We start from the raw sequence: 26364 nt of genomic DNA, 5'->3' as shown, positions 1-26364 counted from the left end.
TAGGGAAGCCACAATGATTTTGAGGGCAGCTTGCACGTGACACACATGGGCCATTGTATATTGGCAAAGCCCCTTGATACACACATAGTGCCTTTTGCTGCAGGACACAGATTACATAGCCACCTCCACGGGTATCACACGGGATAGGAAACTAACAGTGATGCTACACAACACCAGCAGTGTACACCACAAGATGCATGCACTGGACACTGTCCTCAGCACGGTAAACTGCAATATCTGTGCAGTAACAGATTCCTGATTCACGGCTCACAGGTGCAACCCATCACTGACAGGTTATACCTCATACCATGCCTGTCGTCCCCTACACATGTAACACACATGGACAGGGGGGTGGTATCTGAAGGCACCACAGATACACACACCTCCAGGTTGTTGGCACAGCACAAAGCATCAGGGCCTATCCATGAGCAGCTAACAGTGTGTTGGACTGCCTTCTGGTTCATAGCCTGGCACACACAACCCTCCCATACACAGGAAACCCACCTGTCCTCCCTAACAACACTGGCAATATGACAGTCTCTAGAAATGTCTTTATATGGCTGGACTGCATCCAGCCAAACATTGTGCCTGAGCATTACTGTAGCTACAACACACTAGCTGAAAGGTTCCCAGCATGTAGTCACTGAATTGCAGTGGAACAACATGTTACCACTCCCACAACAGGTGGGAACATGCAGCACCTGTTCATCAACTACATGTAGACTATATGGCCCAGACCAGATGTGTATCCCCTGCTGTTGGTATTATACCATATACAACTCACACTGTATATACACATACCACATGCAGCCCCTGCACAGTAAGACACAGTCATAATGTTATGCATTGCAAATACCATTTATCCACTTGAGGCACGTGTCAGACATGGTAACTACTGAAGGTCACAGGTATATATGTGTATGTGTCACACACATACATCATGTGTGTATTGCCATTGCTGGTTTAGGCAATGGCATGCATTGTTATGAACAACAACCCACACATGATCATATTGTGTGACACAACCACACGTGGCAGTTGTGGGTTTCCAAAACATACCTATCTGTGCTCTGACAGTGGTAATAGCCCCAGTAGTGGAGCGCACTATTGGCATTACTGGGCAAGTAGCCCTGTTTGGCTGTACTGATACTGTGGTGACATCCCCTGTGTTTACTGGGGGAATATGCAGCATCTGGTGTATTGTAGTAGTTGCCAAAAGGATCTGTTCTCTCATACTTGTAATTACACACACCCTACTACCCCCCCCACACACACTTACCATTTGCAGGATTCATACCCCTACCTAACTATGTCACGACACGTGAGAGAAACGCATTAGCGAAGTGCACTATTCAGATTACTAGGAAGTTCTTCTTCTCCGGCTGTACTTATAGGGTGCTGACATCACCTGTGTTTGGAAAGGGTAATGTGCATCATGTAGTGTGTTCTCCTGATTGCCAAAAAGCACATGTCTTTCAAACAGAATTGCACACACACAAACTCCCCTCATCCAAACACACACACTTGTCATTTGCAGGTTTCAAACCCCTACCTAACTATGTTATGACACTTGAGAGAGACACATGAGCAGAGTGCACTAGTTGAATTACTGGGAGGTTTCCCTTCTCCAGCTGTACTTATAGGGTGCTGACATCATCAGTGTTTGGAAAGGGTAATGTTCATCATGTAGTGTGTTCTCCTAATTGCCAAAATGCACATATCTTTCATACAGACTTGCCCACACACACACTCTCCTTATCCACACACTTGCCATTTGCAGGATTCAATCCCCTACCTAACTATGTTATGACACTCGTGACGGACGCATTAGCAGAGCACGCTATTCGCATTAATAGGAGCTTTCCCTTCTCCTGCTGTACTTATAGGGTGCTGACATCATCAGTGCTTAAAAAGGGGAATGCATCCTGTAGAGTGTTTTCCCAGTTGCCAAAAGGGACATTTCCCTCACACAGACTTGCATACACACTAAACCCCCTCCACACACAATGGGCAGTTGCAGGATTCCAACCCCTACCTATGTTATGACACTCATGACAGACGCATTAACAGAGCGCGCTATTAGCATTACTGGGAGGTTTCCCTTCTCCTGCTGTACTTATAGGGTGCTGGCATCATCAGTGCTTAGAAAGGGGAATGTGCATCCTGTAGAGTGTTTTCCCAGTTGCCAAAAGGGACATTTCCCTCACACAGACTTGCACACACACTAACCCCCCCTCCACACACACTGGGCAGTTGCAGGATTCAGACCCCTACCTAACTATGTTATGACACTCATGACAGACGCATTAGCAGAGTGCGCTGTTCGCATTACTGGGAGGTTTCCCTTCTCCTGCTGTACTTCTAGGGTGCTGACATCATCAGTGCTTAGAAAGGGGAATGTGCATCCTGTAGAGTGTTTTCCCAGTTGCCAAAAGGGACACTTCCCTCACACAGACTTGCACACACAACAACCCTGCTCACCCACACACACATACACACACACTGAGCATTTGCATGGTTCAAACTCCTACCTAACTATATTATGGCACTTGAGGGAGACGCATTAGGAGAGCTCGCTATCCGAATTACTGGGCATCTGTTCTGCACCTGCAGTATTTATAGGGTGCTGACATTTTTATTTCTACAGAGGTATGTACATCTAGTACTACCTGTCAGGTGGGGGATAGCATATATATGAATTTGCAGCCACCTACTTCAGGGTCAGATATGCACATCGCACTGGCAGGTTATGTTCTATACCATGCTTCGTGACCACAGGACCTGTAACACACAACACAACCAGTCCAGAACACCACTCCCACATCCAGGACACACACTTTGCTTCCTGGGAACAGTGCCGGGATATGCAGGTGTTTACATACACCATTCCAGTTGTTAACATCAGGTACAGGCATATTGTGTGTGGGAACTACTCAGGCCTCTACAACATTACCCTACAGCCACTACAATTTGTGGGTCCATGTGCTATGGCAGAACCACTCACCACAGCCACATGGGGGAATACATATTGCACCTGTCCATCTGCAACATGGGTACTCACTGTTCCACACCAGAGGTAGACCACCATTGTTGATATCTGACCATACCCACCTTTCCCTGGACATCCATATCCCATCCCCACCACCAGGCAAGGTTGTCACTGCAAACAAACTGTATTTAGCACAAGCAGACTCTACACTTGTGAAGACTGGGGTGGAAGACTTCAAAGGACCCATGCTGGGGGACTATATTGGCCGCTCTGCATAATCCTTGACAACTACATTCTATGAGCATGTGTAAGGTTTGCATTGATCATGCTATCCCACATATACCCATGACTGCTCCACAACAGGACACCTGTCAGGTGTACACCAGCCATATATGAGCCATCCAACAGACAGAGTAAGCTAATACATTGCAGAGCTGTAGCCCACAGAGGGAGGACATCTCTGAACAGTGCCAGCACGACACTTCAATCCCACATAATCATCACAGCACAGTGTTGACAGTGGAATTGTCCAGACAATGCAGATAGGGCTCCCCTCAGTCTGTTATTGATGCCCACTTACTGTTAGAGGTTCTCAGCAACCCTCTTCCAGCACACACCAACAACATGGATGTGGCTTAGCACATTCAAACCCTGCGATCTCCACTGTGTCCCTGCTTGACAGAGGCACAGCACACTAGCCTCACTCGTTGCCTTATGTGACCTACTTTACAGTGGCAAAGTAGCCTACTGTACTGGGGATGCAGATGCCAAGCACACTCTGGCTAAGCTGTCATTCCCTACGGCAAACAGCCTAGTATTGACCTCTACACCCATATGTTTAATTGTCAGATGCACAATATTTGTTGCTGTTAGACTGTTTGCGGGTCTTTATTGCCATAGCATTCCCTGTTCCTATGAACAACTTGTGTATCTGTGGAAGATGTTTAAATATGAGGGCGATCCACTATATCACTTATGTCTCTGTAGTCATTTACTGTGTGTACTGAGCAGATTGCTGTGTTGTGGTTGGTTCCTGGAATGACACGTACAAATACCAAATATGTGTGGCCAACTGCTAAACGGAGATATGGCCTAAGTGTGTGAGCATGCCCAGTTCAGCCTTTCCATGGCATGTTGTCTGACATATGCCTCATTTATCAAAGTGTGCGAGCATGCCCAGTGTGAGCTTTCCATATGTTGAACTCTGCAGTCCACCACATATTTGGGTGAGTGTGAACTGCAACAATATCTCATGTTTATGGTTGTGTCTTGGGTGTCATGTTGTGGCCAACTGCTTCGTGTCTGACCACAACAGGGATTATACTGTGCCTGCAGGGATTGCATGGGATACTTTGCATACAGTTGTCAACATCCTTTCATAATGACCTAACACTGTAGTACCGTATAGTGTACTGGTTCAGTACTTTCACTGTGGTGGACAGTATCCTGGGCTTTAGTCCTATCACTGCTTGAAATCTTCATAGTGAGCACAACAGACTGTGTAGGGGCCAGTTGTGCACATATGACCATGTTGCATTATGTTCAGATATGGACTACCTACACCAGGCTTGTCCAACATTGGTAGTGTATTCCACAACATAGGTGGACATTGGCAAACACTAGTGATGTGCCCTAGGCCATTTCTTATGCTAGTCAGAGAGTGTGTTTGTCCTTCGACACACATTGTAACTGGAGTTTGCTATGACATATGTCATGGTTAGTATACTGTGCCTCCGTCTACCTGTGACATAACAGTGATACCCAGGGTAAACCTACCATCTCCCATCCACTCATCAAGATTCCTCTTGAGGGGTGTCGATGGGTGACTCTCTGGCTAACCTGTACTGGGAGTTTACTCAAGAGTGGGGGTGGCTTCTGTGTTATGGATCATTCAGTACAGCTTGTCCTATGTATGTCAGTGCTGGGGTTCAGGTCTCTCATGTGCATAGCTCATTGCCATTCAGATTGTACAAGATGCAGCATGTTCATTGATTCCAGCTTGAACATGGCTTCATACATCAGGTACAGCTTGCCTCTGGGTGGGCAGTATGGCAGTGTGTGGAGCTGCAGTTTGTTTAATCAGGCAACACATGGCATCTGTTCATGCTCTTTGCTACTCCTGGTGAGGTACTGTTGTGGACTTTACAGTTGATGGAGGTGTCTGCTGAGGTACATCCCACAAGGGCTATTGTAGTCAATTGTGACGCTGATGAAGGATGACTGCAGAGCCACAGTGACCTCCCCTTTTCTAGATCTGACAACCTTCATGATTGGGTGGGATATGGTATGTTTCTGAGAACACTACAGCCACATGTTTGTCCAATGCAGGATATCTATCACCTTGTGTCCCCAGGTCTCTCATTACATGTTAGGTACATAATGGGTTAACACCTGTGTGGTAATTGGTGGGCACTTACTGTATATCCATGGTGGTTGTCTATACACATTTCTGCAATTAGCTTGCTGACATGGCTATGGCACCAGTTGTCTGTTTCTATGTGGCCCTTTTGTGGGTTGCTTGTGTCAGCTGGGGTCAGATATGGTGGGCAGTTTGTACTCCTCTGCATACATGTTCAGTCACAGTCCTTCCATGTTGGCCTGTACCTATGGGACATATATACGGAACGAGGGAGGTCCCAGGACCAAGCCTTGTGGGATGCCACTTATATCTGGTTTGTAGTCTGACATAGATGCAGCATGTCTGACCATATCAGTTCTGTCCTTGGTCTGGTTTGCAACAACTCTACTGACATAGGGGTTTATATTTAAGCTGGTGAACATATCCATACTGAACACGTAGGGAATTGTCTGGAAGCATTTGCACGGTCCAGCTAAGTTATGTGGACCACATTGCCCTCATCGATGACCTTAATGACTGTTTCAAATGGATCAAACATGTTTAGGGGCAGGATCTGCACTTACGACAGCCACAATCAGTAGGGTCCGGTGTCAGTAGGTCCCCAATAGCTTTATGTCTGTGGCACATGCTGATCCTTTCCATAGCTGTGCATACCAAGCTTGTCAGTTTCCTGGGGTGGTAGTTTGCAGTATCCATTCAGGCAACACCTTTGTTGTGAAGGACCACTGTTGTTGTACACTGCTCTTTGGGTACATATCCTGTGGTAAGGCTGACATTGAGCAGTAGTGTGATTTGGCATTCCATTCTTCTTGGAGTCCATGTTGGACTCAGCCCAGGACACCATCTCATACCTTTGCTGCTGTGTGTTTTGCTTTGTAGATGATGGCTGTTACCTCAGCATCTGCAATGTCAGGGGGCCAGCAGTCTGCTGGGAAAGATATTTTGCATTCTGGGTGTGGGGGAGGGGGGGATTGCACTGCACCTGTCACGTTGTATGTTGGCAATATGTTTGTGTGTTTGGTATGTTGTTTGTAATATCTGTGTGATTCGGAGCATATCTGTGAATTCCCAACATGGTTCCTACCATCAGTTGATTAAGCCTTGTGATTATCCTTAGTGTCCTGTACAATTTGTATCTTCATAAGTTCATAGGTTCATACTAGGCTATCCACCCTAGGGCATTAGTAAGCCTAGCCAGAGTGTGTGTGTCTTTCGCTGCCCCTTGCTATGTGAATATTATGGCCATTTATGATTTACTTTACTGTGCCTCTGTCATGACGTGACACAGTGAAGACCCCCAGTGTACATCTACGATCATCCATCCACTTGGCAATATTCCTGTTGAGGGGTGTCAGTGAGGGGCTCTGCCTAACATGGAGTGGGATCCTGTTCCAGGGTGTGGGGAGCCTCTGGGCTATGTATCTGTCCCTCTAGCACATCCTATTTCATTATGTGTTGAGGTTGACATCTGTCACTCTAACAGCTCCAATGGCTTTGATTTCCTGGGGTGGAGCATGTCCATTACTCCTGTGTTGGACATGGCCTTGTACAACAGACATACAATGCCTCTATGTAGGCAGTCTGTGACTGCATTCAGCTGGGGTGTCTACAGCCAGGCAGCATATGACATATATTTGAGACCCTTTATCCTCTTGGTGAGGTACCTTTGAGGTCTTTCTAACCGCTGCAGGTGTCAGGTAAGGTACATCCCATATGAGTCATTGTACTAGATTATGGGTCTGATAAGAGAACAGTACAGGGGCACAGTGACCTCTGTTGATGTAGATGTGCATCCTTTCATGATACGGTGTCCAATATAGACAGTCTTCCTAGCCACATTGGCATTGTGAGTGTCACATAACAGGTTACTGTCGACTTGTGTCCCTAGGTCCCTGATTACTCCTTGCATACATAATGGTTTACCACCTATGTGGTAATTTGTGAGTACCTTGATTGGTATTTGGTGGGACATTCATACTGTCCAGTGTCTTCAGGATGTCTTGGTGGGGTTCCTGTGTGTGAGAGTGTGGTCTGTCGCATGCTACAGACTGTACAGCAGTTTTGACTACAGTTAGGTGCACATGGGTGGTCTCCGCTGCTTCATGCATTGTCAGTTACCTGGCCGTATGGGTGTCTGTGCTGCATATGGATACTCCCCCTCCTTTGATGTTTTGGTCCAGGTGTTGGGGCCATAACGCATGATATGAGGTATGACCTGGTAGTGCTGGTGTGCTGTCAGTAGGCTTGCAGCAGGTTTCTATCACTGCACAGACATCGATGTTCTCCATACTGGGTAGTGCCTCAGGAGCATGCATATTGCAGTTTACACATCTGGCATTGGTCAGCATTACCCTTATGTTTCTTACCACTTATGTTTTCTAGGGTGGTGAGTTAGTCTTTTCAGCCTTGCCTACATACGGCTCTATGGTGGTGGCAAAGGCCTTATCCAGTATCCAGACGCCCAGGGGTAACAGGTGCAAGCCATCCCTGGAACAGCAGCATGGCTTCTCATGCATGACATCTCAAGCAGACAGACACTAGATCCTCTTGGACTGACAGCTGTAATTGTGCCACCCGTTAAAGCTGATCATTCTGTGTTTGTACTGTGGCATCATTCTTGGTGAGGGCTGGATACTGCAAATGGCCAGTGTCATACCGGCCTGGAGTACATACTCAGAGAGCTCATCCATGTCTCTTTTCATGTAGTCCAGGGAGGTACATCTCGGGTCATTCACACCAGCATGGACAATGACTGCATCATATTTCTGCTTGCTTTGGGGTGACCTGCGTACTTGTGTTATGTGGCGTATTGTAGCAGCCTACAGGTAGCTTACTGCACCCTTTCCCTTGTTCAGTCTGGTGAGTGGGACAGCAGTGTGTCTGCCTAAAGAGACACCTATTACAACTGTATCAGGCATGTTGTTTCTCCTTCTGGCCTGTGACTGTTTGGCACACCAGCTTTGTATACTATGTGTTGCATGTGCTATGTTTGGAGGTTGTGGTTGCTTGGGGTCTGCTTTGGAGGCCTCTGTTGGTGTGGTGTGTTTGTAATTAGGGCATCTGGGAATGCTTTTCTGGGTTTATGTGTTTGGTTTACAGTTGTGATAGGTCTATGTGGGACTGGGTTTGTGGTGTGTGTGGTTACCTTCTCCTCCTGACTAGTTTTGACAGTACTGAGTTGGGGGAGCTCAGCCTCCGGTTTGGATAAATGGTTGCATCTCTCACATATATTTGTATTTATTGGGGGGAGTTGAGGGTTGTCTGTGTACTTGGGGCAGGTGTAACATTGCCTCAGGATTCACACATTCTACTTGTTGTAGCTGGCCTTAGTGGATTGTATGTGTGGACATATTTTATTGCCATACTACTGATCAGTGATTACTTCCCTTTTTATGTTTGCTCTATCATGTAGTAGCTTCCTCATTCTCTTGCATGGTTTGGTAATGGCTGGAGTCCAGCATGCCAGATGCCTGCGTGTATGGCATTGTGTATTGTTGTTATTCATGATTGCATAATCCAAGCATTCCTGGCTGTGTTCATGGAATGCCTGTATAACAGGTTCTGCGATATGTCCCATATTCTGCACCTGCACAGGGCCTTTAGTGGATTCCACATCAGTTTGGAGGGGTGCAACTTATGCTTTACACATGTTTTTCACTGTGGTTTTCTGGCCAGGGACTGTGGTCAGGATGTGTATATCCGGTGTGATTACTCTATGGTCTGGTCTTACCAGTGAGGGATACACTTCTCATCTTGCCATCCAGTACACATGTTGCTGATTATCACATCCAGTATGCTTACCCCTCTTGTGGGAGTGGTACGTTGTTCCTGGGCATTTTGGTTTATGGATTCTAGGAACTTTTCTCCTACTGTGTTGGTGCTAGTATAATGCTCCCAGTGTATGTCTGGGTATTTTCAGTCATCCAATATAATGTGGTTTGGGGGGCTTGATATATTCATGTATTCTGACATAGGCCAGGTGCAGTTCCTGGTATTAGGACAGTAGTCTGCAGCAGGCTATATACTGGGAGGCGGTTTTAGCCACTGGTACTTGAGCATGGCTAATCCATGCTGCTTCTTGTTGTGGTACCAACATGGGGGTGTGGTTATCCTTGACAATTATTGCTAGTCACCCTCCTTTTGTAGCTTGTTCCATGTTTTGAGGCTGTACAGCACAGTATGAGGTGTAACCTGGCAGTGTTAGGGTGCTGATGTGAGCCTTGACCCAGTTTTCTATTACAGGACTGATATCAACATTCTCCATACTGTGTGTGTTTACACTGCACACATCTTGCTGTTTAGACTTCTGGCATTGGGTAGCATTAATTCTAGGTTCCTATCCCTTGTGGTACCTATGAAGGTGGGTTTGTGTTTTGAGACTTACCTATTTAGGGCACGCTGTGGGTACTGACAGCCTTTGCCAGTATCCATGGGGCCTGGACTGATAGGTGCATGCCACCCCTAGCAGGTGGTGCATCATGTCATGCTCAGCATGTCTTCCCAGGCTGAAACACATTGGCTCCCCTTTGACTAACTGCATTACTTCAGCCAATTATTGCAATTGATCATCCCATCGTCATATTGTGGCTTCATGCTTGGTGAGGGTGGATGTTAGTCAGGGTCCTCAAGTGTGCATATAGTACATGGTGTTACATTACTTAACACATGGCATTCATGCCTCAGGTGGTGCTGCAGGGCTGCCTCTGTCAGATGCACATATTACACTCCCTGTACATGTTTGTTAGCAGGTCATGTCATTTAAGGCATCCCTGTTATTATTTGAGTGAGTCAGGGAGGGGTATCATTTTCAGGGTTCCTACTGAGCCAGGTGTATGTGCTATGCGTTGCCTCTTTGCCAAGGCCAGGGCATATTGGGCACGCCTCCTTCTGCCTATTGGGGCAGGCTCAGGTTGTTCCTCCTCCGAGTCACGCTCTGCCTGTGATGGCCTTGGCAATGGTGGGGGGCTGTTTGGCCTGGCCCTATGCTGGTCCTGCTGCAGCTGTTTTCGCAAGATCATATTATGTAGCATAGCACATACCATGACAATTTGGGTACATGTAGTTGGTGAGTACTGCAAGGCTCCACCAGATGTGTCCAGACACCGGAACTGTGACTTGAGCAGCCCAAACACATGCTCTATTACATTACGTGTTTGTGCGTGTGCCTCATTATGGCGTTCCTGTTCAGGTGTGTGTGCATTTCTGATGGGTGTCATCAGCCACGGCACCAGTGCATAACCTGCATCCCCCACTAGGTGTCCGTGTGAGATGTCCCCATTGGCAAATGTCTGGTACAGCTGTGTCAAATGCCAGATGTGGGAATCATGGTAGCTCCCAGGGCAGCCAGCACACACATTCATTATTATGCCCCGGGCATCACATATGACCTGGCAGTTGATGGAGGGGAAGCCCTTGTGGTTAATGTAGGCCCTACCCCACTCACCGGCTGGTGCTTTGATGCATATGTGCATGCAGTCTATTGCACCCACTACCTCAGGGTATTCCACTATTTGCTGGAAGAGACGCATATTGCTGGCCAATACCTCACGGGCATTGGGGAAATATACATGATCACCGACATGTGCTGACATGGCATCCAGGAACTGGTGCAGTACCCTGGAGGCTGATGCCTGTGATATCCCCATCATATCACCAGTTGGTCTCTGGAAGGTACCTGTTGCTAGTATTCTTAGGCCAACACATACCTTGGTTTCCACTGGGATGGGTTCCCCTCTGTTGGTTCTGTGTGAGGTGTGGCCTGCACAGCTCGACAATTTGCTGCAGGAGGTCTCTGTCCACTCTATAGTGCTCTACTATCTCCAGCTCATGTAACCCATGGTAGGTGACCCTGGGCCTGTACACTCTTCTCCGTCTCCTCACTGTGGGTTGTCTGGCACCATCTGCATTGTCACCACCCTCAGCAAGTCACCTATGTCTCATTATGACAGCTATGGCAGCCCCTAGCATTTCTGCTCTGAGTTCAGCTTTTTCAGTTTTCACTTCTAATAGCTTACTCCTGTCCTGCAGTGTCTCTTAAGAGAAACATCCTGCACTGCTGTTTGCAGAGTATTAAGTGCTGGGCTGGGCTAGTATTCTGTCTGTGTAATTGCCTGCTTCTAATTGTTTTCACCTGCTAGCTCCAGCAGTATTCCCTGCTAGCTTCCTACTAATTCTGTTGCTTCCTTTTTCCTTTCTGTTTCCTCAGGGGGGAGCAGCGTGCATACCAGCAGAAACACGCTCCCAGAGGCTTACACGTGCGCACACATGCTTACACAGTTCAGGATCTGCCTATTCGGGTTAAAACATGTTCACACCAGCGCAAACAGTGTTACAAATCTACCAAAACGCTCCCACATGCTCAGTCTGCCTTACACACACGCACACTGTCCTACTTGCGCCTCATGGTGCGCACACGTGTGCATGCACGCCCAGCAAGAAACTTTGGTGTAAGTAACAGTGTACACCTTCCATTTCTTGACTTTCCCATGCTTATCTTGTGGCACTCCTCTTTCCATGATCTGTGTCTGTCATCTGTCATGTAACACTGACCTCCAATGAACAGCATTTCTTTCTACCATTCCCCCCTGTGATGTCACCTATCTCCTACTCTATTCCTCCCCCTTATGTATCTCTTACACTACTCAGAATGTGCTCATTTTCTATGTGACTGTGGGATCCAGTATCCTAACCCTCATTTACATCAGATTGCCTACTAATGCTTAGTTACATGTCTTAGACTCAGCTTCCCCCCTTAGCAACCACTACACGGTGGCCATGTTGTTTTTGGTCTGCTGGTCCCTGCATTGTCATTCCATGTATTGCATAAAACCCACATTTGTGGGTTTATAACCTTCATTTTTATGTTTTATACAGTGCAGCCCATTTGTGCAGGGCTGCGCTGCGTTTAAACATCGGCGATCGCCGAAAAAAAAATTATATTTTTTTAATATTTGCATCGGGGTACCTTGCCAATGGCCACATATTTGGCCATTGGCATGCTGCCTGACACATATGCACCCTTTATTTGGAGCTGGCATGGCTCCATTGTGATTTTTGCAGAAACGTACTCAGTTGTTAACTGAGTACATTTCTGCAGCTAAAACGGCTCTTACACGGGCTGCTTTCTGTTTCGTGGATCGCTACTCTACCTCATTTGCATGCCTTTCGGCTGCAAGTGAGGTATTTAGCATATCCACGCCCAGTCCATGTAAGAGACATTTTAGCTGGTCTCTTACACGGAGTTTCGGGCTGTTCCTGGATCGCGAGGCTTGCATGGAGTGTTACACGTCTCCTACACTCCGTGCAAGCCTTCATGAATCCTGCCCAAGGTGTTGACAAATCTAGCAGCCTAGGAATCTAAAATACATCAGTTTAAGAGCTCTGCCTTTGCATCCTAATGTCTACATATACTACCTTCAGGATAATCCACACTTAGAGAAATGTAAAAAAAAGTATTACAGAAAAAACTTTAAAAATAACAGCGTTATTTTTTCTCCTTTTCCTTTTACTCTAAGTAGCTCAGCCTCAAAAAAAAAAACACTGAAATCAACAATCAACAGTTTCAGACATTAAAAAAGCTGTAATATTATGTCTGCAGTGTAAAGGGCCACAGTCCTTCAGAATTCAACAAAAGTGCACATACCAATCACACACACACACACACACACACACACACACACACGCACACACACACACACACACACACACGCACACTGTGATGTGCGCTTACTACTTGATGCACAAGTGATCCCGAACTGCTGCTTCCCCATAAATATGACGACCACCAAATAAATCCAAATACAATGAGCTGCTGCTTCAATGATAATAAATAAAAGTAATCCAAATGTGTTCTTGTTTCCTGCTCGCTGCTAATAGATGCAAAATGAGCTGCTGCTTAATCCAAATGAGTCCTGCTCGCTGCTAATAAATACATGCAAAACAAGCTGCTGCTTCCCCAACGATAATACTGGATTCCGGCCCTAAATAAAAGTAATCCAAATGAATTTTCAGTTTCCCACTCGCATTTGCAGTTGGAAATGATAATGTGAGCTGAAGGAGCTCAATTCCGACTGGTTGACATCCCTGAGGGAGCTGACGTCATCTTGCACGTTATGATATCAGCTCCGACAGCGCGATATTTGAAAAAAACTAAGAAAACCAAAAGAAAAAAATTGGAAATGAAGGGGTGCCACTTGGGAATCGTGGCACCCCTTCATTTGGACCCCAAAACATGGTAAAAATGAGTAATTCGGTATGGTTGAGAGGTATGATATGGTCTATGACAAATATAGTTAAGCTACCACAGTTGACATTGGGTCTGAAGGCATGGAACAAGGTAGGTACTAAACCCAGGTATGGAGGAAAAGCTTTCTGGACTTTTAAACGAGTGTTTACTTATTTCCCATAGAGAAATGACTTACAAATATCGGAGTATCTAAAGGCTGGACCACTTGTTAGTCACCTTAATTTGATCCTGTTTTGATAATGACGTATTTCCTATGTTGGAATGTACGTTAAATGAACTTTGCCTTAAAAAGGCACTCTCTGGGAATGAAATGCTTTAAATAGTATGTGGAAGCATTTGGTCTAGAGGTGCATATTATCCTTTGCCAAACAAGTATTACTGCCAAGCATCTTGTTCTATGCTTGCAAATAGTAGCACAGCTAGGGTGAGGTGAAAGGGGCTACTACTGCAGGTGCAAAGTGTTAAAGAGCACAGTCGGGATTTGCCCATCCATCATCTCAATTGGTCTTTTGTTGCAAAACTTGCTTTTAAAAGCTTTAAGCAAAAATAAAATAAGAAAGTCCAATGGACCCATGAGAATCAGTGTTAAAATGTTTAGTATACTCACTACACAAATGCAACAAAATAAACAAATCGATATAAAGTACAAGAATTTTGCACATTACTTCATCAGGCTTAATAAATAATGAGACGCTAAAAGAATATACAGTAGAACCTCCATAGTTGACCACACCCTACATTGACCACCTCCTTAAGTTGACCTAATTTTCATAGACCAGACATGCATCACATGTACTAAGTGGAAGACTGACTTCTCTATATTGACCACCTCTGTAAGTTGTATCTTGACCACTTGGACTGTGACACACAATATTAATTTACCTCTATAACTTGACCAGTTGAGTCCACATTACACCAAGTGACAGAAGGTGTGGGCTTTGCCCCTTAGTTGTATTATTTTTCCTTTAGTATAAGGTAATTTTTCATGTTTTATTATTACCTCGTGTTGGGTTAGGGCTAACGCCGTATTGTTTATCATGTGCTGCTGAAGATTTTTTCATTGTAAAGGACTGGTCTGAATTGTAGGTACATCCTACAGTTACTGAAATATTTTACAGTTAATCAAGACGTGATGGCCCAAAGAAATGAACTCAAAGAGCCGATATTGAAAGAAAGGTTGATCTTCTACATTTTCTGAAAAGCAGCAGCCAAAGAAAGATGGCAAACCATTTTGGTGTTTGCAAGACCACAGTTAGCAACATCCAAAAATGTAAATATGAGTACTTGGAGAGAAATGGTAAGGAAAGTGGTGTCCTACAGTGGAAAAAGAGAAAAACTTCCCTCAGTGAAATCAATAAAGCCACATTAAGCTGCTTCAAACAAATGAGGGCAGTTAAAGACCAAATCACCAGGCCGATGATCCAAGAAGTTGCTAAAATATTCACACAGGAATTTGTGGTGGCAGATTGCCAAGCATCAAGTGGTTGGCTCAAGAAATTTAAACTGTGACATGAGGTCTCCCAGAAAGTCTTGGTGGTGAATGCAATGAAGTTCCAGTAGAAGTTGTGGAAGAGTTCATCAAAAAGTTCCAGGACAAATGATGACATCTTTAATGCTGATGAGTGCAGACTCTTTTTCAAGGCAATGGCTGATAGGAGCCTCATCATGAAGAGTGAAAAATGTAAGGGAAGAAAACTTTTAAAAGAACATTTCACTGTTCTGCTTTGTGCTAGCTTAACCGGAGAGAAACTAAACCCCTTGGTGATTGGTAAATTGACAAAACCATGCACATTCAAGAACCTGAAGCCCAAAGACCTCCATGTCACTTGGAGACCAAACAAATGCTCATGGATGATTGGTGTCTTAGTTGAGGAGTGGGTAAGGGGTATCGACTGGAAATGAAGAAGAAGAAATGGTCTATTCTACTGACAGTAGACAACTGTCCTAGCCACCCGCAAGTGAATCATCTCACAAACGTGACACTGAAATTTCTGCCTCCAAACACAACCTCAAAAATCCAACCTCTTGACCAAGGCATCATCAAAACATTTAAAATGCACTACTGAGCCCAGCTCCTGCAGTGGGTCATTACTAAAACACAAACCTGTGGTCTGCCTGTGGAAGCAACTTCATCCGCTGCATCAGTTAATGCTCTGGATGCTGTCCTCTGGATCAGTTCTGCTTGGAATAAAGTTCAACCAGAAAAGATACAGAAGTGTTTAAAGAAAGCTGGATTTGTTATAACCCAGGAGCACAACGTTTTAGCTCCATCAGACAGTCTAGCTCCCATAGCAGAATTCGAAGGAGTAGATTTTGAAGGTTTTGTTGCAATGGATGATGAGGTGGCAACATGTAATGGACTTGACCCAGAAGCAATTTTCCAAGCGATATTGACTGAAGTACAGACCAGCATAAAAGTGCATGAAGCCATTAAAGTGGAAGAAACAAGTGAGGATGATACAGAAATTGCAGAAATTCCAAAAGAAGAGGATGTCAGGCATCTGATAATGCAGATGAAGTAATTTGCTGTGGAAAAATGCCCGGGTATGCTGCGTGGTGTAGCCAACATTGAGAGGGCTTTCTCCACTTACCTTTGTAATAAGAATAAGAAGCAGAACAAGACTGACTCTTTTTACAGAAAGAATGATTAAACCATGAGAAAACAGTAAATGTATTGATCTTATATGATACTCTATGTATGCTTTTACTGTGTTTTGATTATTCACATCTATTAAAGTATGTTGTGGCTCTGAAACTGATGGAATGGCAGCAGGAGACTGAGAAGGAGCATTTGTAGATGGAAGATCATATGCTGACACTTCATTGCTCCCATTGGTCCATGAGAACACCTGCCCTAATCATCAAATTATTACATCTGATCATTAATTAATTCACTCATTAATTAATCTAATCATTAACGTTTTCTCCTTTCTCTCTTTAAAAGCTGCTATTGCATTTCTGGTCAAATTTGAACACTCTAGCACTCTGTGTGTGGTATAAACTGTTTGCTACAGTTTATATGTAAAAAATAAATAAATAAATAAATAAATAAAACTAAAGCCCGAGTGCTGTAACTCTACATGCAGCATATAAACTTTAGCAACTGCTTATTGCATTTGTAGCAAGATTTTGTAGCACTCTGTATTTGGTACAGTTTAAATGAAAAAAAAGCTTTTTTATCTAAAACCTGAGTGCTGCAGCACTCTGTGCTGTGTATAAACTGCAGCAAGTAAATTGCTACTGATAAAAAAGGAGATATGATCTTTTCCATTCTTGTTCTTTTTGTTTTTATTAAAATGTAAGAAAAGGAATGAGGGTTTTGGTCAGGGCACAGCAATGGGACAGGAGGGAGGGATGTGCAATGTATTTGGCTACCTGATTGGTGTGCCAGTAGAAGGAAATGATTTTATTTTTTTTATTAGTATTATTTTATTTTATTTATTTTTTTGCTCTTCACTTGAAGAGCTTGGGGGAGGGGGTGCAGAAGCTATGGGTTAGGTACTGTCTGCAGGAAGCATCCTCCAAATTTTAGCTTAGGGTTTGAGGTGCAAGTTAGTGGGATTGGCACTGGGTACTGTACAGCCAACTACACTTCCTCTGGCAAATACTGGCTCCCCCTAAAATAACACCAATCTTTCAACCAACTGTTGAAGCCAATCATCTTTTCTCTGTACTTAAGTATCATTGATGGAGAAGGGAGGACTACACTCAGTATTATGGTCTTTCCTGCATTTTCTGGCATGTATGGAGAGCCTACATCTCTCACTGTATCTCCCTTACATTTTTTTGTCCCAAGTCATTTGCTCCCACATACTCAAGTACCATATTTACCTGTTGCAAGTATCCTAGGGGCCCTTGAGATGTCTGATATCCTAGCACCTGAAAGACAACTTCTTGTCATTCTGTTCTTTTTACCAGCCTAGTGAGTAATCTGTGTGTCCTACTTTGGAGTCACCACTCACTCAATCATTTTTGTTTGTGGAGTGGTTTGCTGTTCTGGAATTTGGACCCTTTGTCTAATGGCAACTCAGTTAAAAGTGGGATATTGTGTGCTGCGATATTTAATTCTGATTTTTGCTAACACATAATCCTTATAGTTCTAAAAGGCTTAGATAATGATTCCTTTACAGCATCAGCAGATGCCATTACATTACATGTCAGGGCTGGGTGCATAGCATGCGGTATGCTACTGCAATGCTCACAGTGTGTGTGTGTGTGTGTGTGTGTGTGTGTGTGTGTGTGTGTGTGTGTGTGTGTGTGTGCGCGCGCGTTCTTTTTCTTTTTTTGTGAAAGTGAGACTCCTATTTCTCTAAAATAACATATTCATTATGTTGTAATTAAGACTGCAACCTTTATTTTTTCCTGTAAGGTGTTTGATATAACCATGTAAAGGTGTCTTAAAGCATAACAAGATAATTTTTCCTGATTTTTTGAACATAATTGCAGCAGTCCATTGCTATACAAATAAATCCCTAATAAAGTTTAATGTATTTCGCATACAGGGTCATAACATAGGTGTCACATCGTAGTAAACATGTATCATACTGTAGTAAATAATCATCTGCTAAGGAATGATCACTTTACTGCAGCATCATCTTCCTAGATGCACAATTTATTCCAAAAAATTTCTTTCCACCACTAATTCCTTGCAGTATAACATACAGACTTAACGTACAGTAAGTTTCTCATTGAGGTAACTGACAGATCCACAGTTTTCTCCCTAAAAGTGATTAATCAATCCATGTAGACAGTGATTTAATAGTTTTTCATCTGTTTTATTATATTGTATGGCAAGCACAATACAATTTGATAAGACTGTTATCATGTTCCATCTTACTATGGTTAACTTTCACTTGAGTATAACTGTTTATTGATTTATTGCCTGACTGAATAACTGGTTGTTCTGCATTCTGCTCACTTTGTAATAAAATCTGCTGCAGGTTTAAAAAAAAAAAAACATGCCAACCCATTATAAACTGTTTCATCCCACTAATGCTGCAGAAAAAGGTGAGGTTGGATGACAAAGAATCAAGACGTAATTAGACAGTTGTTCAACATACAGTAACAGAAACATAAATTTATTAAACTTAATAAGTATAGGTCCACTGAAGCGACTAAAGTAAAAACTGTGCATTTTAGAATAAGAAAGCCCACTTTTCAAGATGAAGGCATAATTATAACAAAAAGAAACTGTTAAAAATGAACTTGATCTAAAAGTCATTAGACCTAGAAGCAGAATGTAACCTTATGGCACATAATGACTTCTCAATCACATCCACTGATAAATTAGAACATGTTTCTATCATTATTTGCATTAAGTATAGACAACGTGGGGCAATTACTTTATAAGGCTGAAAATCTGTTAGTGAACAAACCTGTCTGATTATTTGCAAGCTATTTCTGTCTGATTAATAACCAGAGCTCTACCCTTATAACACTAATATTCAAGTTGGAATCCGTCCTGTAACTCTTTAACTACTCATAAAGGGATTTTTGTTGTCAGCAGTAAAGTTTGCCAACCTAAGATCATAATTTCTATTAGTGAATATCAATTGTCTCCTAAAATTTAAATTTATCCCACAATTTTAGCTGTATTAGCAATGCTATGTATACTTTTACAACTCTGCCAACTAGCCTTATTTTTTCCAGACCAACTTTGCATATTTCTTAATACATTTTCTACTACTGGGAGTAGTATGCTCAATACAGTTGTAAATCACTTCATAAAAAATATTTGAACAAGCTGGAGTATCTTTTTTTTCTTTCATACCTTCCTGCCACTTCCATTTCCTTAGTTCACTATCAATAGCTAATTGATAATATTTTAATACTGGTAAATTATCTCTTACACTTGGCTTCACTATTGGCTTTAGTAACCTCCCAACAAGTACACAAATGGTTTGATGGATATAATTCAAATTCACGTCTGCAAAAGCTGTATTCTAAACTGACATCAATCCAAGCCACATCAAGAATTTTATCTTTCCCTGTTGGATAATTAACCAGCTGACCATAGCCAAGTTCTTCCCTGATTTTTACCACCAAATAAGCGAAGTCACTACCAAAAACATTGTCTTCCCAGTTAGTAAAATGTACTTTAAGATCACATAAAATCACAAGTTTTCCTACTCAATTCTGGACAAAGAAGGAAATCTGTAGAAGAGCACAACAATCCTCACAGTTCTACCATCATCAATATTTACACCAGTAATCTAAGAATTTGTGCTACACAACCTTGTAGCAGAATTGAAGGAAGAGTTAGTATTTACAAGTGCACAGTATTTGTCAGCAAAGAATACACCATAAGTAGAGGGTCACCAGCTTGGAAAGAGATTTTAAATTTTATTCAGGTCATCACTCAGTTTTAGATTATTCTTAGCATAATTCCTGAAAACTGAGGAATTAAAGAATGCTTCCAGCTTCAGCGTTATTCTGAATGTGACTGATTTGTGGTCTGACTTGTTCAGGGAGGAAGAGACAATTGGAAAAGAGCAAAATTGTCTCATATTGGTAAGGACCAGGTCCTGGATTTTACAACCTTGGGTTGAGGTGTGGGCTTACTGGTTCAAAGAGTTTATATTGATGAAGCCCAGAAATGTTGGGGCATACATAATAGAAGATGTATAAGTCTGTCGGTTAATGGAGGGGGTAATTGTAGTCTCCCAACAGAATGGAGTTTTGCTTATTGCATATGGACTCCATACTAGTTAGGTAGGAGGTATAGATTGAGGAAGGCATAGAAGATGGTACTATAGTTAACTATGATATGAAAAAAGACATTAATTGTAAGTTGGATATGGAGAAGTTCTAGGTTGATATCTTGTCAAAAGAGTCTGGAGATGGAATCTTTAAGAGTATGGAGACACTGACATGTTTAGTACATTCCTCTAATACAGTGGACCTGAATGTGCGGTGGACATTGAATCCCTGCACTGATGGAGTGCTCACATTAGTCTTAAACTAGTTTTCTGTGGTGATGCATATACTGATGTTTTCCAGGGTAAGTAGTGCTTGTTGGGAGCAATGTTTTCTGTTAAAGCTCACAGCATTGAGCAACAATACCTTTATAGTATCCAGATTTTGTTTTGTTTTGTTATGTTGAAATCTTTAGAAGACTGATGCTGTCTAAAAAGGCACTATGGGAATGGACAAAGATTTTGCCAATATACAAATCCTTGGGAGCATAGGTACACATCATCTTTGCTGAAGCAGTTAGGGCTATCTACCCAGGCAGATATATATTGTATCCCCTTTGAATGACATCAGAAGCTAAGCTAATTCAGGAAGTAAATAACCTTTTGCTCACATTGCAGCATCATTCTTGATGATCGTAGAATGTTGTCAAGGTTAGGTACATACCTGCCTCGGACACACATTTCAAGAGCTCCATCATGTCTCTTTTCATATAGTTTAGGGAGGTATGTCTCAATTAATTTACAGTCACATGCACTATGACTGTGTGACATTTAGAAGCATAGCTAGGTGGGCTAAAGGGGGGAGGCAACTGCAGGCCCAAAGTATGTTGGGCTCAATTTTTTTTTTCTTTGGTATCTTTACACCACACTTAGATATGAGGGCAGGACACATAAGGCATGGTGCTCCTCCTTAGTAGAGAAGGGAAGAATGCTCAATGGAAGAATGGGACTTTTTTTTTTTTTTACTCATGTCAATGGGCACCAGATTACTGAGTGGCACCAGTACAGCTTCTTTTGTGATGTGACCAATTCTGGTACTTGATAGGCAGCTAACCATGACCCTCTACTTGCACGTCTGGTGAGTGGTGCATTGGTGTGTCTCACTATGGAGGCTTATATGACTATGATACTGGATGGTGTGGATTTTGCTTTATGGGCTTTTGAAATGATCAATGTAACTCCTAGATGTGTAATTCATGGTGTGTGCTGCCTGTGTTGTGTGTGTTTGTGAGGCTTCTTAGGTTCCTTGTTTCTTAGGCTACATTTAGGAGGCATTTGTGATTTAGGGAGGTTACTTCTTAGAGATTCATCTTATGTTAGTCCATATGTTTGGTGTGAGCAGTGTGTTATTGGTTTATTGTTATGTTTTGTGGTATTAAAAACCTGCCTGTTAGTTGTACTGGTATCATGTGAGAGCTTTGCCTCCAATAACATAAATAGAACTGCATCACTCACTGTGTTAGTTCATTTAAGTAGTAGAAGTATATCAATAAACAAGAAACAATTCTTACAGTGTTTTAGGATGCCCATTTCAACTAAGCTGGCTACAGAGACAGTTGGAGAATGCAATTTCTTGGTTCCAAATGCTTACCAATGTGGGATAAAGGGAGAAATAGCACCTATGAGGTTGAAGTTGATTGACTGGAGCACTATCTAAATAAATAGTCTATATCTACACACAAAAAGCAAAATTCTTCTTACCACAAAACCAGGGCTTTTTTTTGTGCACCTACTGAGACAAGCATTGTGATACTTAGCTAAGGTGTTGATTTAGAGTATAATAATAACTCACAGCAAGACAATTTCTAGTTCAGTTCTCAGCTAGGGTGTCTTCTGTGTGGAGTCTACATGTTCTGACTGTGTTGGTATAGGTTTCCTCTGTGTGGTCTGGTTTCCTCCCACATTCCAAAGACATGCAGTAGGTGAATTTGACACTAAATTGGACATAAGTGTGAGTGTGCATGTGTGTATGTAGTACTGAAGAACAGCCACTGGAGGGCTAACCACTCAGTGGTGCGAACCTTGGTACTAGCTGATTGTCACTATTCAAGTGACACCCCAACCCCATGTGTAAAAATGGGAAAAAGGGTTGCAGATGAATGGAATAAGTCTGGACAGACAAAATTTGGCTTGGCACCAACAATAAGTCGATAGTCTAGACTGGCAAGTAGACCAGCTTTGATGTGCAAAGATGTATAGCTTCTTACCTCTGTGGTTTATAAAGATAAAACTGGGAGAGGGGGTTGAAATTAACAAAGGTTCCAAAGAGAGAATTTGGAAGTGAAAGTGCCCACATATGCGAGTACAGTGCTTCATAGCACTATGTTCAACACTGCCATCCACTGCTAACCTGAGTGGCAAAGTCAAAGAACCAATAAGAAAATAGTTCTTGTCTTTACCTTCCTCTGAAAATTGAAGACAGACACTAAAACATGGCATATGGTGGACAGCAGAGATCACAAAAAGTAGATATGAAAAAAGTTCATATAAGTCAAAGAAAATCACCACAACCATCTAATTATTGTAACAGAATTCTTTGCAGCAGTCATTTTTTTTTTAAAGATTAATTACATTTTGTACTATAAAAAGTATACTGAACACAGACATAATGAGATGTGCATCTCTCCCAAGGTAAGTTTTGATTTGATTTTATTTATTATCATTTGTCTACCAGGAAAATTCAATTGGTTCTCAAGAGCCCATTTTCTGGAGAGGCCTGTGATGAAAAGCCCCAATTTACACAGACAAGCAAAAAAGATCTTGATAAGATACACAGATATCTAAAGGCATTTATATCACATTATCGAAAGATGAAAATAGCGAACACTATTTTATCAGCCCCAAAACATCTAAACATAAAAATATTGAACATTCAGAACAGTGAATTTTTTCCCATGGAAAAAATTTACTGCTCCGAAACACATACACACAACACAAGCACATCAAACAAACAGCAACTACACACATACACTTAAATTCCTACATCTAACGGTACACTAAACTAAACATACTCTACTATCTACCCACTTACCTTAACCCAAACCCTAACCCTAAGGTCCATTACTATCGCACATTCACCTAACCCGCACCCTAACCCTAACTCACTTAAACCACCCCAACCCTAAAGTCTGTCACTATTACACACACGCCTAACCCGTGCCCTAACCCTAACACACTTAACCCACCCCTTAACCTACTGTACAAACAATCACACACTTACCTGAACCCTATCTGTAACTTTCCACCACAGTGCTAAGAATAGCGAAGCCACAGAAATGGCCAACCGAATTATTTCCCGAGAAAAGAATTTGCTGTTCTGCAGCTTCGCTATTCTTAGTGTTCGCTGAATAGTGTTCGATATCAGAACATTCAAAGTTTTAATACTTCAATGTGCTGATATAGACCCATCTACAGTACTGTAGACATCTTGATAAGATACATATGAGTCCATTTAATCTTGAACTCAGGTGGCAGCATGTTAAAATGTAATTCTGAACCACTTTGTTGTGCCTTTCGGCTTTTCCCGGTTAGGGGTTGCCACAGCGGAACTCCGGACTGCTAATGATTGGCAGTTTATTTTTATGTGCTGAGTTGCCAGCCCTAACGCACAACCATCAACGAAGGTACACCCATTCATGCATGTCTCCACGCAGAAGACGCTCTAGCTGAGAGCCGAACCAGTCAGTGTCTTAATGTGAGAAGACAACACTACCGCAGCACCACTACCCTAATTCTGAACCACTGTTAGACAAAAAATCTTTTAGAGAAGAGTTGTACATGCAACGTGTTAAGTTCCCAATGTGAGAGAAATCATTACGCATAAAGGATTAGAGACAGAATAATGACTTTCCATATGACTTATGTGCTTATGATATCATTGTAAAAGAACTTTGCTTTTTATCAGAAATCAATGTTTCATATTTACTGTTCCAGTGACAGTAATGTATTATGTTTAGAAAGTGAATATAACTATACCTGTATTTCTGTTTTTGAACTTCTAGTTCTAAAGCTGATGAACTGCTTCCAGAGGAAGAAGAAAAAGAATTGTTGGAACATGTTGACACCAATAAATGGAGAAAATATTGCTGTAACAGAAAACAAACACATATTAGAACTTTTAGAAAACAAACAGATATTTGAACTTTTACAACACTGTGTGTCTGATATAGCAGATATGCTGATACAACGATATATCCAGATAACTATATAGACCTTCATAAAAGAAATAAATCTTATGAAAATGTTAGAAACAGTAGTTCATTCATTAAAGCTATATAATCTAGAGGCATTTTGAAAGTACTGAAAATCATCACAAGTAAACAGAAATCAGTTAGTTCATCAAAGTACAGATGATATAGATAAAGAAACTGAGAAGTATTTATCCAGCTAGTTGAATTCTAAAAGGGAAGGACTGTGTTGTTCTGAGATTTAAAGGGGGATAGTTGAAGCTAAAAGAAGGTATTTCAGTACTTACGCATTATCGCAACCAAATTGCAAACCAGGATTTGTTTCTACATTCTTGGTTGTGCACTTCACAACAGCTACAAAAACATTTGAAGAACTGCGGATGGGGGGGCTATTGAGAGAGACAGACAGACAAATAAGAGGCAACAAAAAAAGAAAACTTCCTGAAACGAGGCATTACTTCATGCTGATGGTGCCAGGGCAGCTGTATCATGGAATATGCCATGGTATGCCCGTACTTTCTGAAAGCCGTCAGTCACCCATATCTCAGACTGTGGAGAGTCTTTTCCAAAGGGGAGGTGCACTTTTACGATTTTAACTTTGACTTGGCACTGAGCCCATAATTTGTCTCCCTGTAAGAAGGATTTACACATTTCCAGACTGCTGTGCTTCAAAGCAGAATAGCTAGAAGGAAGTAGTGGTTATGAAAAGCATGGGGACTGAGCTAAGCAGGCGAAAGAGGACTGTCAAAAGGACTTGCCCTCATGAAGCTGGCTGTAGATTGGTGAATTACACTGGAATGTTGTTCCCTGAAGGTTTTAAAAGAAGGCCAGCAGACTTATTAAAGTGTAAAACCAAAACAATATAAGATTCAATGCACTTTTAGGTCATACACCTTACAACTTGCTGAGAAATGACACCAAAGAAGCATTTATTAATGTCCGGCCATATAAAATAGCACTGGTTTCATGAAAGTTAGTAGTTTCACTTTCTTTAAAATCATGATACAGTCATCCCCCAATGTCAGAGACACCTACTTACTTAACGTTCCAACCCTGGCAAAAACACAATGATTCCTTTCTGCATGAGATGAGCACTGATAACAGGTTTCATATCTGGATGCAATAATACTAAGTATCAGTATTTCTAAGCAGGATTAATCCACAAGCTTATTGCATAAGTATTATAAAAATAATACAATCATATTATAAGGCAGAAAGTACAATATACATTATACAGTAATAAAAGAAACTGTATCATCAAATAAAAAACAATAACAAGAAATATTAATGAACTTCAAAGAAAAGCAAATATAATATAAATGTATAATTTAAAAGAGGATGTTAATTCACATAATTCCAAATACCCAGTCCCCTTTATTCAACCAAACAGATAACCTAATAATCAAAAATTGTGCAGACAATGTTTTTATAATTTTTGCTTCTGTGCACCTAGCAATCCATAACAAATATAACATAGAATCTAGAAAAAAATCTGTATTTCTAATTAGCGAGCATAAGCATCAGTGTCATAGCTCAGAAGGTTGCATATTCACTTGTGAATGCTAGAAGTACAGACTCTTATGAGTTCAATGCGTAGACCAGCTAATAGGATTTACATTGCAGTTTGAACACTGCATTGCTTTGTAGCATTAGCAAGCTGGTCTCATTTATCAAGACGTTTGACCGAGTCTATATTACATAAATGGAGAGCAAAGATCTCATGACTATTATCAAAATTCAATTTAATCTATTTGGTCATTCAGAATATATATATATATATATATATATATATATATATATATATATATATATATATATAAATATATATATATATATATATATATATATATATATATATATATGGATCTACTTCAGTAAATCAAACTGTT

The 26364-nt window shown here is 41.9% G+C and overlaps 1 protein-coding gene across 1 annotated transcript in view; it reads right to left on the bottom strand.

Moving 5' to 3' along the window:
• LOC122797757 (transient receptor potential cation channel subfamily A member 1-like) overlaps window positions 1–26364 on the bottom strand; it is a 1751748-nt gene that overhangs the window by 54351 nt on the left and 1671033 nt on the right. The window contains exon 27 of the mRNA XM_044066281.1: window positions 24264–24373. Within this exon, the coding sequence (XP_043922216.1) occupies window positions 24264–24373 (110 nt within the window). The remainder of the gene's footprint in view (window positions 1–24263; window positions 24374–26364) is intronic.

Source organism: Protopterus annectens, chromosome 3.part1 (assembly GCF_019279795.1).
Source record: "Protopterus annectens isolate FY-2018-M chromosome 3.part1, PAN1.0, whole genome shotgun sequence".
Taxonomy (NCBI): Eukaryota; Metazoa; Chordata; order Ceratodontiformes; family Protopteridae; genus Protopterus; species Protopterus annectens.
This window is presented reverse-complemented; position numbering and strand designations above follow the sequence as displayed.